General features: G+C 37.6%; 1 protein-coding gene across 1 annotated transcript in view; it reads right to left on the bottom strand.

Moving 5' to 3' along the window:
* Positions 1–1,654: 1,654 nt before the first annotated feature.
* The window catches only part of FMR1NB (FMR1 neighbor), a 36,380-nt gene continuing 13,518 nt past the window's right edge, over positions 1,655–24,516 (bottom strand). The window contains exons 2-6 of the mRNA XM_058713515.1: positions 23,653–23,772; positions 17,176–17,316; positions 15,704–15,800; positions 3,294–3,445; positions 1,655–1,821 (exon numbers count right to left, since the gene is read on the bottom strand). Of these exons, the coding sequence (XP_058569498.1) occupies positions 3,328–3,445; positions 15,704–15,800; positions 17,176–17,316; positions 23,653–23,772 (476 nt within the window). The 3' untranslated portion in view covers positions 1,655–1,821; positions 3,294–3,327. The remainder of the gene's footprint in view (positions 1,822–3,293; positions 3,446–15,703; positions 15,801–17,175; positions 17,317–23,652; positions 23,773–24,516) is intronic.

Genomic DNA, 24,516 nt, shown 5'->3' with positions numbered 1-24,516 from the left:
GTATCCCTGAACTGAACACATAAAACTCCCTGCCCTAGGAGAGCTTATATTCTGGCAGGGGAAGCATAATAAATGAGAAGGATAATAAATAACTAAATTATATGGTGTGTTCACAGGTGATAAACGCAATGGAAAAAACAGAACAGGATAAATTGGGGGTCAGAAGGACAGGTTGAAACTTCCCCACACCCCCAGCCTTTACATTCCATGTTCTCCTACTCCCCTATCTTGAAGATTTTCTCCCTATCCTAAACTACCATTACTATACCACTGTTTCTCTCCCTTCACAGCCAAATTTCTTCAACAAGCTGTCCACACTTTCACTTTCTCACTTCCCAGTCACTATGCAACTCAAACTTATCTAGTTTCTGCTCCTACCTCATCACTGAAACTGCTATTGCCAAAGTCACCAATGATTTCCATGTTGCCAAATCCAGTGGAAATGAATCAGAATTTTGATACTGTTGATCATTCCCTCTTCCTTGAAACATGCCAGCCTCTTGGAATTCATTATACTGCTCTGTAGGGGAGCAAAATTTGGCACCCCAAAATGTGTCCCTTTGGCATGTGGATTATTTTAGGCTGATTATTTTTAAGAAACAGAAGGCTCGTTTTTTGTGTTTTTTTTTTTTTTTTTTTTTTTTTTTTTTTTTTTTTTTTTTTTTTGCCTTCCTGCTAACTGCCTAAAAGAATTTAGATAGAGGACCTGCTCCAGAAAAGGAGCTATTACCATAGATAACTATAGTATAATATGAACTAGGTGTGGCAGCCAGAGAGGATCCTAGCAAAATCTGTTTGTTAAAATTTCTCTCCATATCCCATTGTTTTTGTACGGCCCAGAAAACATTTGTTGACCCAACATTTATTCTTTTTCATCTACCTGTCAATTATCTTCTTCCCTTTGAAGTCCCAGACTCCTACCACATTTCTCCGTAGCTCTGAATGGCATATAAGCCTCAATTGTCTGACTATCTATAGGCCTCAAATTCTTTATGGAGCCTCTGTATGTATATAATTAAATTTTATTTCTCCTGTTAATTTGTCTCGTGTCAATTTAATTCTTAGACCAGCCAAAAGAATTTTGAAAAGTATAGAAAAACTTTTCCTCCCAACAGTATTCTCCTGCTTTTCTTCATACTTCTCAGGTCTCTCTGATAATCTTTTAAATGCTTATGGTCCTCTACAGTTTATTCCAGTCCCTTCTTTTTTTATTCTTCTTGGTTGAAATCATGATTTCAATTATCATCTTTATATTGATGGTTCCTAACCTTTTATATCCAGCCAGACATTTTCCCTGCGCTCCAGACCCATAGATTTATATATAACTGGCTACTAGTTATATATAAACTATATATAACTGCCTACTAGTCATCTGTACCTTGATGGTCCATAAGCACTTCAAACAGCCTATCCCAAAATCATTCATCTTCCCCTGCCAAACCTGCCCTTCATCTCATTGTCCCACCTCACTGAATAGAAGGTGAATAACAACATGAAATCTCTGCCTTATTTAACACCAACAGAAGTATATCTTGATAACACAACCCAAGTTGCAAAAATCACTACATAGGACCTGAAATGCCACCGGTGCTTTTCATACATTTTTTTTTAATTCTGTAGAAACTAGTTTTAATAAGAAGAATTCAGATCCTGGTTTGATGCACAAAAACAGAACTATCAACTTTATTTCATATTTGTAAGTAAACATGACAAAAATAAGAACAAATTTTTGTCCTTCTAAAATGCTCCATCAGGTTGAGATGACTGGGACAGTCTCTTCTGCTTGGAATGGTTTGTACTCTTCTCAGTGGGAAAATAATGCTACAGGAGAAAAGTAAAGTAGAGTTAAACAACTCGAAAGGACTAGTATACATACATCACACTTTGTTAGAACAGGAAATGACTGCAACAGAGTTCTCAAACTGTATTCAATGTTATGTTTAACTTATGTATTTTCAGTTTGCCAGTGTACTATCTGTGAGGTGTAAAGACAAAATACACTGTGGCAAATACAATGAAAATTTCTGAATAACAAAGTGAACTTCCATGCCCCAGTAAACGGCACACAGAGATTGTTTTGTTAGTCTATTTATGTCACATATGTGTGTCTGTGTGTGCATACATATGCACATGCATGTGCTGCATTAAACTTATACAAAGCAGTAACATATAGGTATGTATAATCATATACATGTATGATTATTATTATATATACTTATGTATTACCTTACATAAATCATTATATATATATATATATATATATATATATATATGTATATACAACTACCTTGTTGTAAGGATTTCAATTCTTTTTAGATAAGTCACATTTCCTATTCATCTAGTCCAAACTTCTCATTTTGCAGCTTGGTGAACTGAAGCCCAGGAAAGCTAAGGGAGTTGCTCAAGCTCCCATGGTACAAAATGACAGAATTGAGAGTAAAACGAGAGTCTCCTGACACTAAGATCAACAGTCTATTATTCCACTCCTCTCCTCTGCAACTGAGGCTAGAAATTAACAATTTAAATTTGAGTATTGTATTATAATTTTCAAAGCATCTTCACATACATTATATTGTTTAAGCTACACAAAAAATTTCAGCTGATCGTATTAAGTTGCTGATAGGTTAACTTACTTGCCCATGAAAATGCCACTAGTTAGTGGCCTGAGTCTCCTGACCCCCATTCCAATATTCTATTCCCCAAAGTATACCTCTTTTCTTACCAACCATTTTATTTTTAGTTGGATCTTCATAATTACTTTGGGAGGTGGAAACACAGGCCAAGCCTGGGGGATCTGTAAGCCTGAGGGCCAGGTAGTCCCTGGCGTATGATTCTGGGATCCACTCTCTCAATCACTTATGATACTGAATTATTTAAGTTTGAGAAACAGGGAGCTGAAACTAACAGCTAGAATCCAGGATTCAATTGCAGATCTGTCAGATTCCTGAACCTCCTTCCCCCGGATATGTACCATGGTCAATACATATGGGGAACTATAACCATTGTTATTTAGCAAAGGTATCTTTCATGGATCCTCAGAGTCAAAGCAAGAAGATTCCATTTGTTTCTTCTGAAGGGCTGAACCAAATAATGTTGTACCCAAACAACTTGGCACACTTCTTGCCCACCTTCCTGCATCCAAATATCCCTAGTGATAATATGGTTTCAGAACCTGATAATCCTGTGGTCTAAACATTTGTAGGGTAAAAAAAATATATACATCATTGAACCAAGATGGTGGTAACAATAATCAAATATTAAACACTTCAATTTTATATCCTACCGCCAGTTACCTTTGTTCTCTCACTGCTTTCCACCACCTAAACTTTACTCATCTTCTGCTGCTGTCCCTAACATCTCAGCATCCTTCTTTAGTTTCTTTTTTTGTTTCTTCACACCCTTTACAATTTTGTTGACTTTCCTTCCTAAAGGATTGGCCCATTTGCTGTAAAATTAAAAGTTCAAAGTGAAACCTTGTTCCTCAACAGTGATAGAACAATAACAATGGTGGGTTATAAAAGAAAACAATGATGGGGTACAGGGAAAAGGCTAGTTACCCACATAACTCTTTTTACACATTCCCACCTGACTGCTTAACTCACCATATTCAGCAAATCTGATAGAAAACATTGTACCTGGCTCACTCATATTTATCATTGTCACCATTACTATCACTCTGTATAGCGTCATTTTGATCATTTGATCCTCCACAACAGGAATGCTGTCCTACCTTCCCTCTGCTGACATCAATGTTACTCACCCTTCAAGACCTAGCTTCTATGTTATTTGCCTAGGTAGCCTTCCCTTTTATTCCTAGCTTATAGGGATTCTTCCCTCCTACGAATATCAAAACTAAATAGTAATAGCTCATATTATATTATCTTCTACAACTTTACAAGTTTGCACTTTTACTCACTATTGCGATCATTTGGAATTCAATCTTGTACTTCCTTGAATTTGTACAGTCAGGGTTGGGGGTGCCAGAGAGCCGATATATCACAGGCTAAGAACTTGGCCAGGTGTTTTACATACTTGATCTCACTTAATCCTCACAACAACCCTATAAGATGGATATTGTGTTTCCTGCTTTCCAAATAATTAAGCTGAGGCTTGGAGAAGTAAGATAACTCACCCAAGGTCACACACAGATAGTAAATGGAGATGCTAGCATTTGAACTAAGGTCTGTTTGACTCTAAAATGCACTCTTTCCATTAGACCACTGCAGCATTAGCAGATAATGACTAATAACAAGTGTGATAGACTTCTCCATGTGCCAAGACCTGTGTGTAAGCACTTCATGTGCAGGATCTTATTTAATCTTCATGATGACCTGATGAGGCATTTCCATTTTTCAGGTAGGGAAACTGAGGCACTGAGAAGGGAAGTAACTTGCATGAGGTCATCAGAATGCTCTTTGGTGGTGCCAGGATTCAAATCCAGACCTTCCTAAATCTAAAAAACAATCTCTCATTCACTATGCAAACCTGTCCTTTTCTCCCCTCAGAGCTTGGAAATAACTTCAGGCTAGAGCTTTACCTTGTAACTTTATATATCCCAGAGAGCCTGGTACCCAATGAGGGTTCTGGAAATGTTAGTTGATATTTATAAGAGCTTCCACTTTCTTTTTTTAAAAGATTTTATTTTTAAGTAATCTCTACACCCAATGTGGGACTCGAACTTACAACCACAAGATCAAGAGGTGCATGCTGTATTGACTGAGCCAGCCAGGTGCCCCAAGAGCTTTCACTTTCTAAAGACCTAAGCACAAGCCAAGGAGAAAAACTAGAAAATGCTCAAAGCAAAAGTATGGATGGAAACCCAAAAGAGAAAGAAACATTTGCATATGATATTACCAACAGGGAATGACAGATACATAGTCCTATCCTCAGCTCAAAGCTAGGTAGTGTACAGAAGAGGACACCTGGCTCCAGATGGTGCTACTTAGCTATACAGAACAACCAGGTTCTTAGCATGTGGGGCCCAGAGATTGCTAAGCCTGCCCCTGAAATGATGACTTTGAAGGTAATATTCACTTTTCTCCCCTCAAATTGCATTACTAGGTTGTCACTGAGCTCTACTAGGTAAGAATAGATATGGAGCAAATAAATACTTTTTTCTAAATCATAAAAAAAATATCCAGGCATAAATGAAATAGTGGGTGAAGGCCAAAAATGTATTTATGATTTACCTATGGCCTCTTGGTAGAGCTATTAACTTCAGTATCAAAAAAAATAATAATAGCTGAAACAACTCTGTAGCTCTCAGTCTCTTGGGGCCAGATGTGTTTCAGAATGCAGAATATTTGGGGTTTTAGAAAGGCAATATGACATGACATACTGAATATTACATGATACTCCCATGAAGTCTGGGGCAACATCTCATGATCAAACAGAGTAATATTTCTACAACAAAATATATGAATATTCATTTTAAGCATCAAGCAAGGACTAAAAATGTCTCAGGTCAGGTCAGCTCAGGTTTTGCTGCCAAAAGATGAAAAAAGCTTTAGGTTTGCAGACCTTTTGGATTTCAGAATTTTAGATAAGAAATTGGGGACTTACACTTTTTTCTAATGTTGTGACTTCAATGTATTTTATTTCACATAAATAAAGTGACTATGTTTTCTTTATACAAATATTTTATTTTAAATTTAATGGCCTAAATTTCACCTTAACTGACAAAGAAAAATGCAACATGACCTTATTATTTCAAAATGTACTGTACTAGTCTAGGTTGCAGAGAACTAGGTTTTAGGTTCAGCCTTCTAACATTTGTTACTGAGATCCAAAGTTAGATATTCTACTCAATATCTAATGAGAATGCCCAAGGGGTAAAGTAGGGTTGAAATGATTTGTCCAGAGTCCTAGAGGTGATTTTCCTCTTTTTATATAAAATGTCATACTGTGGCCAGCATACTCACACTTGAAATGTACAGATCGACTTATCTCATATGCATTCACTCATTGACACACTTGCTCATTCCTGAAACAAACACCATTCTAAATACTAGAGACATAAAAATGAATAATATATGGGTCCTGCCCTCAAGGAGCTTAAAATTTAGAATGGAAGAGAGATATATAAACTGATAATTATATCACATTGAGATAATCTAAATAGAGGTAAGCAGAGATTGGTAGGAAACAAACAGGAAACAGATCGACCCAGTCTGGGGCGGAGGTTTGGGGTAAGCTTCCTAGAGGAGATGAACTTTAAGCATAGGCCTGCATTCAGAGTGGGGTGAGCCAGATAAATAAGAGTGGAGATGGGAAGATAATATAAGAGCATTTCAATCAGTGGGTGGTACATTGTGTGAAAATATCAGAGTGGTGAAGAAGCATGTTCTTTGTAAACATCAAGCAGAGTGGTGTGGCTGGAAACACTACGTGGAAACAATGGGAATTTCTTGTGATGCATATCTATATAGTTGTGAGATTTTTTTCTCTAAGAATTCCCAGGAACCTAGATCTAGAAACAGAAAAATGGTGTGGATTCAATTTTAATGAAACAAAGGAACTGGAAAGAATGGATTCATGTATCAGACAATAGAATCCAGGCTGGATAAAGAAATGAGACGATGCTAAAAGACAGAAAACCAGGGGAAAACAGAGAATTAAAGAACCTGGATGTCTCAATGAGAACAGGTGTAGCAAGAGAAAAGAAGGGAAAAACCTAGAAGACAAAGCACCTATGGTCAAAGAATAGTTTGAGATTTGAAGTTTAAAATTTCAGACACTGAGGTTCAATTTTTTAATTTTTTTGTGGAATTTACCAGTTTTGTGAGAGAGAGCATGTCAGGAGGGGCAGAGAGAGAGGAAGAGAGAGAGAATTACAAGCAGTCTCCACACTGTCAGTGCAAGGAGCCCAATGTGGTGCTCAAACCCATGAACTCGTGAGATCATGACCTGAGCCAAAATCAAGAGTCAGAAGCTTAACCGACTGCCACCCAGGCCCTCCTCAGAGGTTCAATTTTTGATGAATGACAAGATTCAGGATATGGGCATGAAAGTGGCTGGCCAATACAGAATACAGGAAAGATTACTCAGAATTGAGTACATCAGAGAACTCTGAAGCTATGGGCTTAGATGGCTCATAACATGGACAGCGAGGCTGCCCAGGGAGATGATCAGATAGAGAAGAACACAACACCTAGCAAATTCCCAGACCAAAGTAGGAGCTCAATAAATGTTTGCAGAAAGAATGAATGTAAAAAGGATTGAAGTGGAGAGTCTAGTGTAGTTCTAAATGGACTATGTATCAGATTCATTTGGGGTGCTTTAGAAAATACACATTTCAGGTCCAAATCCCCCACTTATTATATCAGATTCTCGTGAGTACAGCCTAGGAATCTATATTATTAAATATTTCCAAGGTTACTTCCATAGAACCCAACTACAGACTAGAATATGATAAATACTGGTAATAGGTTGGCTTTTCCATGTTTCTTAACAAACTCTAATTCATTGATATAAATACAAATTCTTTAAGACAGTTAAAGAACATAACATCAATTTTATAGACAAAAAATTTATCATTTGCAACATCAAAAAGATAGAAAATCCACCAAAACGACTGACTAGATTACTCCAATCATTATTTACTGAGTTGCCTACCAAACAGTCTTAGAAACCTATGGTTCTCAGACCTGAGTATACATAAGAATAACTTGTTGGGCTTGTTAAAACCCAAATCTTGGGGCTTTAACCCCAGAGTTCTGATTCAGTAGGTCTGGGGTAGGGCCTGAGAACATGTATTTCTGACATGTTCCCAGGGGATGATAGTGAGACTAGTACAGGGACCCCATTTGGGGAACCACAGCTCTAGACTCAAAGAAGTATGAAGCTTAGCCCCTTGTCCTCACAGAAGTTACAATTTAGCCAGAGAAAGAAAACTAATAACAGGAAACAAAGGATAATTATGTGTTAGACTATGTGGTTAAGAACACAAGTCCAGAAGGAGGCTGGGAGAAAAGAGAAAAGTTGGGGTCAGGAGCCTTTGCAGAACACTTCATGGACGAGTTGGGGCAATTGCAATATGAAGGTAAAGAAAGAATTCAAATGAATGAAGAGGATGAAGAAGAACAATCCTAAGATTTGGGAGCAACGTGGGCAAAAGAACAGAGGCAAGAATAAAGCCTGGGGTATACCAAGAAAAACAAATATAGCTACCTGGATGGAGCAAAAGATACATGTAGTGTTATAAGAAATGGTATTGGAATTATAGAGTGAGTCTAAAATAGAAAACTTTGAAAGCCACAGCCCTTTGAGTGGGCTTGAAGCAACAAAATGCCATTGTGTTTTTATCTGCATTTCTTTTCTTCCTGTTTTCTATACTACAAAAAGCAAGGAACTCAGAAGATAGATTGTAATCCTTGCTCTATCATGTAATCTTGAGCAAGAGACCAAACTTCCCTGCACCTCTGTTTTGAAGGTCATATTAAGACAATGTATTTGAAAAATTTACATAAACCAGAAAAGGCCAACATGCTAATTGTTTTTACCTTTAACTTTTTTATGAAGTGTGACTTTTTACTTTGGGGATTTGTATATAGCCCTTATGAGACTATGTGCTCCTTGAGAGCAAAGTATGATCTGAATCACCATTTTGTCCTTCACACCACCTAACACAAGGTCTGGAATCCAGATATTCTTGAATGGATTAGAAGTTCCTGAATAATATAATGAAATGAAATAATATACTATCTTTTGAAGATGAATCTGGCAGGATATTACATAATAGATTAGAAGGAGAGTAGATTAGGAGTCCAGGCATATGTTCAAATTGGCTTGGCAAGTACCCTTACAAATTCCCTCCTTCTTAAGGGCAAAGTCATATATTCCTATCAAAGTACCAGGAACCTTCTCCAGGACTCAGCTCCTAGCCATCTTCCAAACCCTACTTGCAGTCCCATCCTAGTTACTTACAGTCTCTCTTGTATAAATTCTTTGGATTGAACACCTCATTCCAATGTCCTCTGCAGTTCTCAATCCTTTCTATGCCCTTGGATGCCAACTAGCCTTGTGTTATAGGACTGAACGCCTGTGTCCCTAAAACTCAACATATTTAAGGCCGAACTTCCAGTGTGTTTAAATTTGCAGATGGGGGCTCTAAGGAAGTAATTAAGTTTAAATGAGGTCATAAGGGTGGGGCCCCAATCAGTACAATTAATGTCATTATAAAAACTGATTTTTCAGTTTTTTAAATTAAAAACAAGAGAGTTTACTCTTTCTCTCTCTCCTTCTCACATGCATCAAGGAAAGGCAATGTGAGTACACAGTGAGAAGATGGCCAACTGCAAACCAGGAAGAGAGCCCTCACCAGAAACCAAATCAGCTGGCACTGTGATCATGGACACATGATTTCTCACAGTGAGAAAATAAATGTCTATTGTTCAAGTTGCCTGGTCTCTGAAATTCTGTTATGGCAGCCCTAGAAGAATAATACACCTTGGTGGGGGGGGGGTGTTGTTGTTTGTTTGTTTTTGCTCCTCTCCTAAAACCACTTACCCAGGACAGAAATTGACACCATAAGACCTGGACTAAGGTAACAATAAATGTAACAATAAATAAATTTAAGAAGAGGCAAATCTCAGACTCATTCCAAAGGAAACCAAAAAATTACAGGTAGACTAAGAGAATAGATTACATATTAAAAATAACGAAAAGGAAATAGTCACAGATGACTCTAAGGTTTCTAGCCTGGGAGACTAAAGAAATCACTGAAAGAAATGGACAGCTATCAAGGGGAGATGGTTTGAGAGAAAAAAAAAAGATAAATTTGCTTTTGTACATGTTGCATTTAAGGTGCTAACAGAACATCTAATTCATGAGGGCATTTGGAAATATGGAATAGGTAGAGGTAAGGATTTCAGGATTCAGATTTAAAAGACTCATTCACTCAGAGAAGCCCAGAATATTATGATCAGAAAGGACCTTAGGGGCGCCTGGGTGGCTCTGTCAGTTGAGCATCTGACTTCTGATTTTGGCTCAGGTCATGATCCCAGAGTCGTGGGATCAAGCCCTGCATAGGGCTCTGTGCTGAGCGTGGATACTGCTTAAGATTCTCTCTCTCTCTCTCTCTCTCTCTCTCTCTCTGCCCCCCCACCCATAAATTTTTTTTAAACGCCAAAAAGAAAGAACCTTAGAAATTATCTAACTCAATTCTCTACCCTAACTTTATGAGAAAACCAATACCAAAAGAAGTTAACCTCAGTATAAAACTGGTAAAAAAGGCAGAACTAGAACATAGATTTTTTTACATGTTCTTTCTGCTACATACCTGTAATATTCTCTGGTAGATGAGAATAAGACTTTGGGAAATAACCACAGTTGAGACAACAAAGAAAAGCAAACCGAGAAGAATCAGAATGGTAAAGGGAACAATGAAATCCAAGGAACGAAAGTTTCAAGAAGGGAGCAATCAACAGTGTTCTATGTGACCAAAAGGTCAAGTTGGATGGGAACTGAGAAAAGGCCACTGCATTTTGCATTGAGGTTATTAGTTACTTGGCAACAAAATGTTCTTTTTAATAGTACCTACTACTCCAGACTTCTCTTATGGGAACATTTCAGACATATAATCTGCATATAATGAGATTCTCTTATTATTTCAGTAACTAAATTACCTTGAACAGGGTCCAAGAAGAACTGGCTTTATGTGAGTTTCAAATCTATAGTGAGTCATGTTAGAGCAGGGTTCCAGTTTGCTCACATTCTCATCTGATCATATTTTATCAAAGTTCTTACAGACTAGCCATACTTTTAAAATTTACATGGGGCGCCTGGGTGGCTCAGTCGGTTAAGCGTCCGACTTCGGCTCAGGTCATGATCTCGCGGTCTGTGGGTTCGAGCCCCGCGTTGGGCTCTGTGCTGACAGCTCAGAGCCTGGAGCCTGCTTCCGATTCTGTGTCTCCCTCTCTCTCTGACCCTCCCCCATTCATGCTCTGTCTCTCTCTGTCTCAAAAATAAATAAACATTAAAAAAAAAAATTTATAAAATTTACAGACTTTATTTCCTTTCTCTGAATTCACATGTATATAATCCTAGGAACTTCAAACCTTTCAGCAGTTGGCTAATTACTGCATAAAGCTTTTCAAAATAACATTACTAATTATGTTGTACAGTATAATGAAACACACAAACATGGAGATTTGAAAATGTGAATGCCTATTTTTAAAATTCAATGGGTGATGATTTTTAGGCAATCTTTGACACATTTATTCCCAATTCTTTACCTCCCATTCTAAAAAGTAAGTGGTATTAAGACTATCTGCATAATGAAAACCACATTATAATACAGAGAATCACGCAGCAGGATTTGTCTAAATGTAGAAATTTTCAGTAACAGCCATCTGGCAAGTAGCAACATTGAAAGTGTATGGGGGATGTGCTATTTACATCATCTGTGTATCAGATGATCTATAATCTTAAAAAAACATGGCTTTTTATTAGTTGAAAGAAAACATAGTTTTGTCATTTTCAGACTGAGTTCTGGATTTTTTCTTAATTCAAAGTTGCAAATCCAATCTGAGGAAGAAAGAAACACAAGAAAATGCACTCCATCTGAGTTTAATGGGCATGGTATTATAATATTTGAATTTTCCACCTTACCAAAGCTATGTACACACTCAAGTATCATATCACTATATAATACACAGATGTTTAACTGGTCTATGTATAAAGATTAAACTTTTTCTAAAAACAGATAAAGATTAGAAACTAAATGTGGCACTTGAGACTACAATTATTGGCACTCCATTACTGTAACGGGAACAATTCAGCCACCACTCTTCTCTTCTCTCCCACTAGAGCCCCCTCCCCTGCTTCCTTTCATCCTCATCCACCTGATCTCCTCCTTCCTTCATCTCTATGTAAGTCTTAAGCCTGCCAGTGACACTGAAACCTAACGAGGTTTCTGATCCCTATTAATGAGAATAAAAATAGATCTTACATAACCTTGAAGACGTAATGAATTTCAAAACGCATCTTATATGCAAGTTTAATAAGGCTATTAGTAGAAAATTCTTAGAAAGCCTTTCTTTCACTAGTGCTGTCTGCTCTCTTCTGTACATGTGCAACCAATTCAAGCTGGCTTGAGTTCTTGGTGTACCTGGTTCACACCTCACCTGAACTTGAGTCAGGTAGAAGTAAACTAGAGATTACGTTACAGATTATTCCAGGGGCAAAGTTCAGCCACTTCTGCTTAGAAATGACAAGCAGTTAAGGGGTCTATAGTGAGGAGATTCCATCTGGATGTAATGAATTATGCCAGAGCCCCCCCTCCAAATCTTGTCCTCCCTTCAAAACTCAGCTCAAATAGTACCTCCACCACAGAGCCCACTGTGCCCTCTCCCATTCATCCTGATCCCCACTGCCTCAAAACTTTGGTAAGTTATTGCCACCACTCTCTTAATCCTTAATTATATTCCATCATATGTTATTATTTAACATGTCATGCTTGGGGCTTATTTTAAGGTAGGTTTAAGCTCTTTGAAAGTAGGGCCTATGTCTCAGACATTTCTGTATCGTCCACAATGCCTAGCACAAGCAATAACTAAATATGCTCAACTGTAGAAAGCACGAATTAGACACCAAAAGAATAAAATGCATTTGGCTCTGGAAAGTGATTATCCTCTTCCCCCAAACTGCTTTCATTTCTCCCACCTGCTCATATTACTTCTCATGTTTCATCCCTCTAACCCTTGCCAGTTGTTAGCTCCTGAGGCGATCTGTGAATAAAACACACCGTCCAAATTGTAGGAGCTACGGAACGTCAAAACATCACTTGTTTTGGCTTACAACTGGAGGCCGAGAGGGGAGAGCTACAACATCTGAAGGAACGTATATTTAATGTAAAGGACAGGACCCAGCAGGAGGAGGAGCTTAATAGTTTCTTCCAATGCCTCAAGAGTTCTTCCAACAAATAGGCCCAGATCATGTTACTGCCGATCTGCTTCTGGCTTTTAGCCCCTAGTTAGTTGATTTAGATAAACAACTGTGTTTGGCTACCTCCTTTTCTTTTTTAAACCACTACATATTGATTTTACTGCTGCATCTATTTCCCTTTTATGGGTCATTTATTCTACCTACTGTAATATTTTATCTATCTCTTTATTCTTGGAAATGAAGAACAGGAAGCAAGTTAAGGGGATAGTTCTAAAGAGATATCTTGACCCCAAAAAGAAAGGAGTGGTTAGCAGGCTTTGGCTTCCATTTAAGCTCCTTGTTTGGTATCAAGGATAGGGTCTTTATTCGAACACAATTATTCTCCTTGCCTCTAAAATCAGCTTACCAGGAAAATCTTGACAGTGCCCCATCCACCCTCACACACCCATTGTTACCGGAAATTAAGCTAAGCAGCAAGCACTAAGCACATACTCTGGGGTTGCAAAAAACAACCCAGGATGTCTGAAGAAACAAATAAATTTCAGAAATAAATAAATAAATTATAGAAAACCAAATTTTTGGTGTTCAATAAATACACAATTCACACTGTTCAAATCTCTCGAACAGTTTTTACTATATATAAAGAAGAAAATATATTATCAGGGAAGAATTCTTTGAAATTAATTTTAAAGAAAAATCCAGTGTACCTGAACATCCCTTTATTTTTTTTTTTTTAAATTTTTTTTCCAACGTTTTTTATTTATTTTTGGGACAGAGAGAGACAGAGCATGAACGGGGGAGGAGCAGAGAGAGAGGGAGACACAGAATCGGAAACAGGCTCCAGGCTCCGAGCCATCAGCCCAGAGCCCGACGCGGGGCTCGAACTCACGGACCGCGAGATCGTGACCTGGCTGAAGTCGGACGCTTAACCGACTGCGCCACCCAGGCGCCCCTGAACATCCCTTTAAAACTCCTTGGCAGAGACACAGTGGAGGAGCCATAATGAAATTATTACACCAGGCCTATTATACCAGACATCTAGACTGCATGGCATAATCCTAGCCACCATTTGCTAGCAAATATTATTTCATTTTTGTTCATGGTTATCTTTTTTCTGAAATCAGACTCTGAAGAAGGAAGGGTAAAAAATTCCACTCCTATTCTCAATTACTTGTGGGAACAAAGAAAATGGGAGAGGCCTAAGAACAGGGATTACACACTCAGTATACAAAACTAAGTGAAAACTGACAGAAGAACTGTCATATAGCAAATGGGAGGAGTTGAAAGGCTATGACTCTACTGTATCTTCAAAATGGTCTGAGAAAATGATGTGAGTGATGAGAAGTTTAAATTACTATAGGACTGCCTTCCAGGCTAGTCAATACCATCCACTATATTTCTGTATTCGCTCAACCATTTATTTATTCAACAAAAATGTATTAAGCACCTTAACACATGACGCACTGTGCTATGGATTGAAAATACAGTGATGAATATAACACATTCATCAAACTCAAGGAAAAGGTACAAAAAAGAAAAAAAAAGACTTAATGATCTTTATGGAAAATAAGGTAACTTGTGTATAGTCTCAATCTTCCTGTGAAATCTAACCAACGTTTTGGTAACTCAAATACCACTACTTTCTTATTAACTCAAATAAAAACATCAAAGATGCTTACTCTTCAACTGGTAGCTTTTCTTTACCAGAGGACTGAAGGAAATACTCTCAGGGTCATGCTAGTGCTGACCCTCCACTTGCACAAACTTCAGAGTGAGTATCTCCTTAAATTTTGTGCTCTAATTGCCTCACTCACACCACCCTGGTCCTGGTCCTGCTCTGTCTCCACACCCACCATTCCAAGAGGTAGTGAGCTATTTTTTTAAAAAACTTTAGATGTATAGGGGAGCCTGGGTGGCTCAGTCAGTTGAACGTCTGACTTCAGCTCAGGTCATGATCTCACGGCTCGTGGGTTTGAGCCCCATGTCAGGCTCTTTGCTGACAGCTTGGAGCCTGGAGCCTGCCTCAGATTCTGTGTCTCCCTCTCTCTCTGCCCCTCCCCTACTCACGCTCTGTCTCTCTCTCTCTCTCTCTCTCTCTCTCAAAATAAAAATAAACATTAAATATTTAAAAAATTAAAAAAAAAAAAACCTTAGAGGTATCATGCTGATAGGCCACAGGGATTTTATAAGATGCTAAGAAGAAACATGATGCAAATTGGTTTGAAGAGAGACCAAAGCTTTTAAGACCCAATGGCAGATGACCATTTACTAGATGGTGATAACACTTCTAGGAACCTTTCTGATTTGCAGTTAATAACCACTTCCACTCACAGGCTCCCAGATAGATCACTAATGTATTTTTCCTTCCAAGAGGATGTCTAAATTTATGGAAAAAGAAAATAACATGTATTTAAAAATATTATGGTAACTTGGGGCGCCTGAGTGGCTCAGTCGGTTAAGTGTCCGACTTCACCTCAGGTCACGATCTCACAGCTCGTGGGATCGAGCCACGCATCGGGCTCTGTGCTGACAACCCAGAGCCTGGAGTCTGTTTCGGATTCTGTATCTCCTCTCTCTCTTCCCCTTCCCTGCTCGCTCACGCTCACTCTTTCTCTCTCTCAGAATAATAAATAAACATTTAAAAAAATTTAAAAATATTATGGTAACTCTATTTTATGTTTTTCCTAAGCTACCTTCTTTTAAACAAAAGGGACCCAAACATAATCCCCGTGTTTCTAGTGCATATGAATAAATGTGTCTACACAGAAATATCCAAATACACTCAGCAATCAGCAAATAAAAGTTTATGTTTGCCTACCTCCTCCGCCAAAGAGAGCAGCAAAAAATGGGCACACATCCCAGGATGATCATGCCGATCACACCAAGCCCAAACATCCGGAACATCTGTGTAGGCTCTGTTGGTTTAATTATATTCTGTTACTTTTATGACTTAAGCAAGAGAAGAAAATCTGAGCTCTTTCATAAAGCCTTTATAAACAACTATCAGTGAATGAAGCAAAAAAGAGAAGTATTCTTATATGACAGGTAAATATCTTTGCTACTCTATCAGTAGCAGGAGTTTATGAAATCTTGAAATACAACTAAAAGCTACACTTGAAATACATGCTTCCCTAAGGAAGCCTTAACAAAATGATCCTACTGTTTTTCTTAACAGACTATTATGACCCATACTATATATTTCTTCCTATGGCCGAAGTGTGTTTTTTTTCTTGGCCATATGTTATACATCCTAGAGCACTCAAGGAGGGAATTAAACTACGAATAGTTGACTTGTTAAAGGAATGGCTTCTTAAATGTTTACTTCAAATTATAGAACATTAAATAAGAAATCAAGACTTTGCAGGTGAATAAGCATATTTTATTCTTATATTCATTTGGAAATGCATTCTAATATGATTGGGGAATTATAAGTCACGGTACAATTTTTCCCTCCACAAAGGCTGAATGTTTCTTCACACATAATATAAAGACTAAACTGATGAATGAATTATAAACACCATGTGACAGTGCTGAAACTGTAATACTGTATTCATGATCAGGTTTCAGTTTCCATTATTAATACTAGATGTTCAACAAAGACCTGTAAATTGAATAGGGACTATATTAACCTAAGACATTGTTTTGCATGCATCCTTTTTGTAGTATTTGTTAGTGTTTAATCATATCTAATATGTCCATCATGGGACCAACTGGTAATATGTCCCCACAATCCAAATGCAGGAGCAAAAACAGATGGTCTAGTTCTCAAAACTTTTTAAAGAAAAAACAAATCTTAAGAACCTGATTCAAAAACAATAGAACAAAGAGAAACTAATAAACAAACCTTAACAAGGAACATGCAAGTCTATCGTTACATACTTTGAACGTTATGTTTGAAGACAAGATAAATGGGAAGAATTCTACTCAAGTAGGAAGAAAAGGTGAGAAGAGAAAAATAAGCTAAGGCATGCTCAACTGGTATCTTCTTCCAAGCACTGAAGGTTAGATCTCACAGAGCCTGGAATCTCTGGAACGAGACAGAGATCGACTAAAGCAAAAGAAAAGAGGAGACTAATTTTGAACTGCCAAAGTCATATCAAAGGCTAAGCCGAAACTGTTGATGAATTGAGGCCTGCCCACCTCTGGACTTTTACAGACAGTGTTGCTCGAGGGCTGGGATCCCCCTTTAGGTGTTAAGCTGAGAGATCCAAATTTAAACTTATGCCATTGTGACCTATTTCTTCAATTTTTAAAAACATAAATATAATAAATGTAAGAGGATGAACTTACTATCCTTTAATGGGACAAAACAGTTGATGTTACTGATCTTGAAGGATGAGTAACAGCATTTATATCCCAAACATTCAGTCTTGTTGTAATCTTGCTGCTCATTGCAAGCCTTCACCACCTGATTCTGCTTTGGAATGCATGCTTTTACCAACAAAATCCAAGAAAAATAATTCAATATGGTTAATAAGCACTTTCCTTAATTAAATAATTACTGCAAGACAAAAAAGAAAAATATTCAAACTGGTGCGTTTAAATGTTTTTCAATGTTTTATCATTTATTTTTGAGAGAGAGAGAGAGAGAAACACAGAGACAGAGCATGAGCTGGGGAGGGGCAGAGAGAGAGGGAGACATAGAATCAGAAGTGGGCTGCAGTCTCTGAGCTGTCAGCACAGAGCCTGACGCAGGGCTTGAACTGCAAGATCATGACCTGAGCCAAAGTTGGACACTTAACTGACTGAGCTACCCAGGCGCCCCTCAAACTGGTACATTCAAAGACTGAATGACATGTACAAATGGTGATGAATGTTGAAAAAAAAGAGTTAAGCTAAAAATTACCACAAAGTTATTTAACATCACATTTTCAATTCTAGATGAATGGCAGAAAAATGTAAATTGTTAACAGGTCATTGGTAAGGTAGTTTTAAAAGGACTATATAGATCATAAGCTGAGTAGTAGTAATACAAATATAACACAGAAGGAGCTAAATAACAAGAACATACCAAATGTCCTTAAAACTAATGCCTTGTTAATAACATAATACCATGAATATCCTCTCACTCAATTCTACTAAGCTACAGAAACTCACTGAATGTGTCAATGAAAATGAATGTAAGTAAAATTCAGTTTACTGTTAGAGTGTAAGGTAAATGATACTATTGGTATTGACCTACTTTCTGTGAACACTTACCATATTGGCACTACGGTATGTTTTAAGATTCTTCCTTTTGACCTTAAGTTATGACTCTATAATTGTGAACAGGCAATGATTTATGGCATGAACAAGAAGATTCATGCAACTGCAATAAATTCATACATATCAGAATCTATAAGACTTGCAAGCTCATAAATAAATAAATAAATAAGACTTGCAAGCTCAAACAGCTGATTCTTTTAAACATCCTGCTTTGTGACAAATAAAGAAACTGATCCCATTCACAATTGCACCAAGAAGCATAAAATACCTAGGAATAAATCTAACCAAAGATGTAAAAGATCTGTATGCTGAAAACTATAGAAAGCTTATGCAGGTAATTGAAGAAGATATAAAGAAATGGAAAGACATTCCCTGCTCATGGATTGGAAGAATAAATATTGTCAAAATGTTAATACTACCCAAAGCTATCTACACATTCAATGCAATCCCAATCAAAATTGCACCAGCATTCTTCTCGAAACTAGAACAAGCAATCCTAAAATTCATATGGAACCACAAAAGGCCCCGAATAGCCAAAGTAATTTTGAAGAAGAAGACCAAAGCAGGAGGCATCACAATCCCAGACTTTAGCCTCTACTACAAAGCTGTAACCATCAAGACAGCATGGTATTGGCATAAAAACAGACACATAGACCAATGGAATAGAATAGAAACCCCAGAACTAGACTCACAAACGTATGGCCAACTCATCTTTGACAAAGCAGGAAAGAACATCCAATGGAAAAAATACAGTCTCTTTAACAAATGGTGCTGGGAGAACTGGACAGCAACATGCAGAAGGTTGAAACTAGACCACTTTCTCACACCATTCACAAAAATAAACTCAAAATGGATAAAGGACCTGAATGTGAGACAGGAAACCATCAAAACCTTAGAGGAGAAAGCAGGAAAAGACCTCTCTGACCTCAGCCGTAGCAATCTCTTACTCGGCACATCCCCAAAGGCAAGGGAATTAAAAGCAAAAGTGAATTACTGGGACCTTATGAAGATAAAAAAGCTTCTGCACAGCAAAGGAAACAATCAACAAAACTAAAAGGCAACCAACGGAATGGGAAAAGATATTTGTAAATGACATATCGGACAAAGGGCTAGTATCCAAAATCTATAAAGAGCTCATCAAACTCCAACCCGAAAAACAAATAACCCAGTGAAGAAATGGGCAGAAAACATGAATAGACACTTCTCTAAAGAAGACATCCGGATGGCCAACAGGCACATGAAAAGATGTTCAACGTCGCTCCTCATCAGGGAAATACAAATCAAAACCACACTCAGATACCACCTCACGCCAGTCAGAGTGGCCAAAATGAAGAAATCAGGAGACTATAGATGCTGGAGAGGATGTGGAGAAACAGGAACCCTCTTGCACTGTTGGTGGGAATGCAAATTGGTGCAGCCGCTCTGGAAAGCAGTGTGGAGGTTCCTCAGAAAATTAAAAATAGACCTACCCTATGACCCAGCAATAGCACTGCTAGGAATTTATCCAAGGGATACAGGAGTACTGATGCATAGGGGCACTTGTACCCCAATGTTTATAGCAGCACTCTCAACAATAGCCAAATTATGGAAAGAGCCTAAATGTCCATCAATTGATGAATGGATAAAGAAATTGTGGTTTATATACACAATGGAATACTACGTGGCAATGAGAAAAAATGAAATATGGCCTTTTGTAGCAACGTGGATGGAACTGGAGAGTGTGATGCTAAGTGAAATAAGCCATACAGAGAAAGACAGATACCATATGGTTTCACTCTTATGTGGATCCTGAGAAACGTAACAGAAACCCATGGGGGAGGGGAAGGAAAAAAAAAAAAAAAGAGGTTAGAGTGGGAGAGAGCCAAAACATAAGAGACTGTTAAAAACTGAGAACAAGCTGAGGGTTGATGGGGGGTGGGAGGGTGGGCAGGGTGGGTGATGGGTATTGAGGAGGGCACCTTTTGGGATGAGCACTGGGTGTTGTATGGAAACCAATTTGACAGTAAATTTCATATATTAAAAAATAAATAAATAAATAAATAAATAAATAAATAAATAAACATCCTGCTTTGTAAGAGAAACAAATGACAACCAAAACGGCAGATACCAGATTTTTATTCAAAAAGAAAACTTCTACAGTATGGCTTACGGCCAGCATAGATTCAGTTCAATCTTCAATACTGTCAACAACTACAGACTTAGAAAAGTAATAACTGATGTTTTATAATCACTCTCAAGCACTTGAACATCAGCAAAGAACAGTATGATGTTTACAAGCATATTTTTATCTCTTGGTATATTTTATTATATTCCTCTTTTTTAAAGATTTGCAGTTCCCGAAACTAAGGTAAAAATAATAATAGCTACCATTCACTAGGCACCTACTTGGGCCAGGTACCTTGATTTACACACGTTATTTCTAATCTTTATAACAAACTCTCAAAATGAGTTTTACAACCCCCATTCTGGAAATAAAGAAATGAAGGATCAAAGTAACCTGTGCAAGGCCACAAATTTAATGCATTACCAGTTGCCCTGCATATTCATTTCCCAAACATTTTAGACATGTGAGAGTTTGGTCTACTTTGTTGTTATATACACTAGGCAATCTATTCTCAATTCTACCCGGCCCACAGTGACTTCCCTCCCCAGGCTGGAGTGCATCTGGAATACCATGATCAGGGCCCGGTCAGAGATGGTATGGACTTACTATGTGCAGAATTCTTTGCTATTGGCATCATTCAAAGATCACTTTCCAGGAATGGAAATCATAGAAGAGATTTTAAATCACAAAAGAGACTGGACTGGATGATTAAGATCTCATCTAATGCTGAGCTTCTGTTATTTATAAATTTTTTTAATGGGGGGTGCCTGGGTGGCTCAGTCGGTTGAGCGTCCAACTTCGGCTCAGGTCATGATCTTGCGGTCCATGAGTTCGAGTCCCGCATCGGGCTCTGTGCTGACAGAGCCTGGAGTCTGTTTCAGATTCTGTGTCTCCCTCTCTCTCTCTGCCCCTCCCCCGTTCACCCCGTTCATGCTCTGTCTCTCTCTCTGTCTCAAAAAAATAATAAATGTTAAAAAATTTTTTTTAATGTTTATTCATTTCTGAGAGAGAGAGAGACAGAGTGTGAGCAGGGGAGGGGCAGAGAGAGATGAGACGCAGAATCTGAAGAAGGCTCCAGGCTCTGAGCTGTCAGCGCAGAGCCCAACACGGGCCTCGAACCCATGAACCGTGAGATCAACACCTGAGCCAAAGTTGGGTGCTTAACTGACTGAGTCACCCAGGTGCCCCTGAGCTTGTTATTTTATACTGCAGTTGGATCTGATGGACTTTATGCCAGATACTAAAATTAACTTTCAGACTTAAATTACTGAGACATTGTATTTTGAAGAACAAAAAGGGTAGAAAATTTTTACCAGGTGTTAAGTATATAATTTTGTCCAAAGAGAGAAGGACTGTGTGACCTCTCAAGCTTCCATGTCAATCTATCTCAAGGTTATCACTTTAATGTGCAAGAGATAAATCTTTTACGAACAACAGCCTAATGACAAAACAGCAGACTTTTTTTTAGTGCTTAAGTGGGAAGAGTGTTCCTTTTCAATTATACAGGAGAGGAAATAAATTGGTTAAAAGTATTTCCCATTTTATGAACTTGTAGTTATTCTTTCCAAAGAAACAGCATATACATTTTATAAATAATTACTCACTGTTTTTTAAAGATTTGAATCAACCTGGGTCAGATGTTTCTCTTAAAATGGAACCGTCTGATTTTGTTGGGTATCTCATACAATTGATTTTGACTCAATTTACTGTGCCAGGTTGAAGGAATATTTTGGAAATGCAGATATTCTTATTTAGACTGTTTTTATTTATTTACTTTTTTAATTTTGATTTTTCTAAATATGAAATTTATTGTCAAATTGGTTTCCATACAACACCCAGTGCTCATCCCAAAAGGCGCCCTCCTCAATACCCATCACCCACCCTCCCCTCCCTCCCACCTCCCATCAACCTTCAGTTTGTTCTGTTTTTAAGAGTCTCTTATGTTTTGGCTCCCTCCCTCTCTAATCTCTTCTTTCTTTTTTTTTCTTCCCCTCCCCCATGGTCTTCTGTTAAGTTTCTTAGGATACACATAAGAGTGAAAAGGTGGCTTCACTGTTTGTATAATGTTGTTATTAGAGGTAATTATGGAACAGTTTATGTCTGTTATCTTCATTAGCTCTAAAGCTTAAATCATCAGGGCACCTGGGTGGCTCAGTTGATTAAGCATCCGACTTTGGCTCGGGTCATGATCTCACAATTTGTGAGTTTGAGCCCTGTGTCAGGCTCTGCACTGACAGCTCAGAGCCTGGAGTCTGCTTCAGATTCTGTCTCCCTCTCTCTCTCTGCCCCTCCCCTGCTTGTGCTCTCTCTTCCTCAAAAATAAATAAATAAACATTTCTAAAAAAAAAGCTTAAATCATCATTTGTTGTTTATGACCAACTTTGGCACTCTCACTAAGCCATTCAGTTAGCTTCACAACATAACACCTTCTCAAATTTCTTTCTTTTTTAAAGATTATATTATTTTTATGTTTTTTAAGTAAACTCTATGGCCAGTGTAGGGCTCAAACTTACGACCCAAAATCAACAGTCACAGGCTCTACTGACTGAGCCAGCTAGGCAGCCCTCAAATTTCTCTTTCTTCACTCAACTTGAACATGGTGGTTTTTAAAATTCACTTAAGGGGCTCATTTATTTTGCTATTCTCATTAGTAGTAGGTATTATAATGCCTGTTTTGTACTTGATGAAACCAGTATAGAGAAAAATGAGGAGACTTCTGCAAGATCACAGAAGAATTCGGTGGCAGAATCTGAAACTAAACAAACGGATATAATTTTGTGCTTACTTATGTACATCAAATTCTGTTAGAATAAATTCCACATGATTTTTAATAAAAGCTTCATCTTTGTAATTCACATATGTCAATTTATTTGAAGCTTCTCCTTGAAAGGGTACCACATGTTGCAGAAAATGAAACATGTTTATTTGTGGTTAATAATTCTCAGGGGTCATCATGTGCTTGATAAACACATTATATACAGAATCACAAAAAGATGATGTGACTCGAAACCTGAACTTTTTATCATTAAAACAGATGGGAAAACATCTGGTATATTCCATAACATCAGAGCCACACAGTACCCTGATTAATGATATAGAAGGCATTAATTTCACAATACTGGGTCAGTGACTAAATTTCAGGCAATACCATTAAGGTAAGTTGTGTAAGGTTTAGATATTTGTGAAGGAAAAGTATTTCTATAAAGAGTAACCTGCATTTATGAAATGTCTTAAAAATACTGTCTCAGGTCATCCTCACAATTCTTTGTGGTAAATATTTTCATTAAAGCTGAGGACACTGAGGTTCACAGATGCTATCTTGCCTATGGCAAAGGGTTGAGTCAGGATTAAAACCCAGGTCTATCTCACTCCATGGCCAATAGACCACACTGCCTCCTAACCATTTAACTACTCTTTACAAAATGAGGACACTGGGAGGGGAAAAAAAAAGAACTTACTTGTTGGAAAGAAAAAATTGAACAGAGCTTCCCATGCAGAAGTTTTTTCTGGAGTTTGTCCATCAGCATTTTCACTGCTCCACACATTATATTCACTTGAAGACACAGAATTTGAGGACCCTTAAGAAAAAGTGAAATTATTAATCCCAACATATATAAAGCATTGATCACTCTCTATGGTCCTTTAACAGTAACTATCCTTTGCTTAAATTAACTACGGAAAGCCTAAGAGCTAAGATATTATACTTAAATCTCATAACAGCTTAGGTACTATTAATAATCAGAATGTGATTCTGCTGTGAAACTGAAAAACTAAGTATTAAATTTAAAAAATTAATTAATTTTAACATTCTTAAGCCATCTACCAACACATCCCATTGCTGTGCTGTAAACTAAATTACAATAGTGAAGTTGCTTCTGACAAACAGCATTGATATTCAGAGGCCCTATCAATTAACAACTTGGAAACAGTATGTATCCCAACTAAATCAGACCCCATCACAGAACCTCTTGGCATATATGTTGCCTTCTGTATTTACTGATAAAAATCAAGGCCTTGGACAATGTAAAACTTTCCTTTCCTTCTTCCTCAATACCTCAAAGAAACTGCATTTAGTTTTCTTTGCACGATTCCTTCCTATATAAGAGGAAAGTATATCTATGTTTGTTCACATAGCATGGATCTGTCCATATCATTCAATATTTGTCAACACTATCTTTAATAATTTCACAGTATTCCATTATGTGGCTCTATTACAACTGAATTAACCATCTCCCCATAGAAAGATATTTGTTAATCACAAGATATTCATATTATAAAGAACACTGCATAGAACTCATAGATACAAAGAAGAGACTGGTGGT

This window comes from Neofelis nebulosa, chromosome X (assembly GCF_028018385.1).
Source record: "Neofelis nebulosa isolate mNeoNeb1 chromosome X, mNeoNeb1.pri, whole genome shotgun sequence".
NCBI classification, from domain to species: domain Eukaryota; kingdom Metazoa; phylum Chordata; class Mammalia; order Carnivora; family Felidae; genus Neofelis; species Neofelis nebulosa.
Note: the sequence above shows the minus strand (reverse complement) of the source record. Positions and strands in the feature narration are given on the sequence as shown.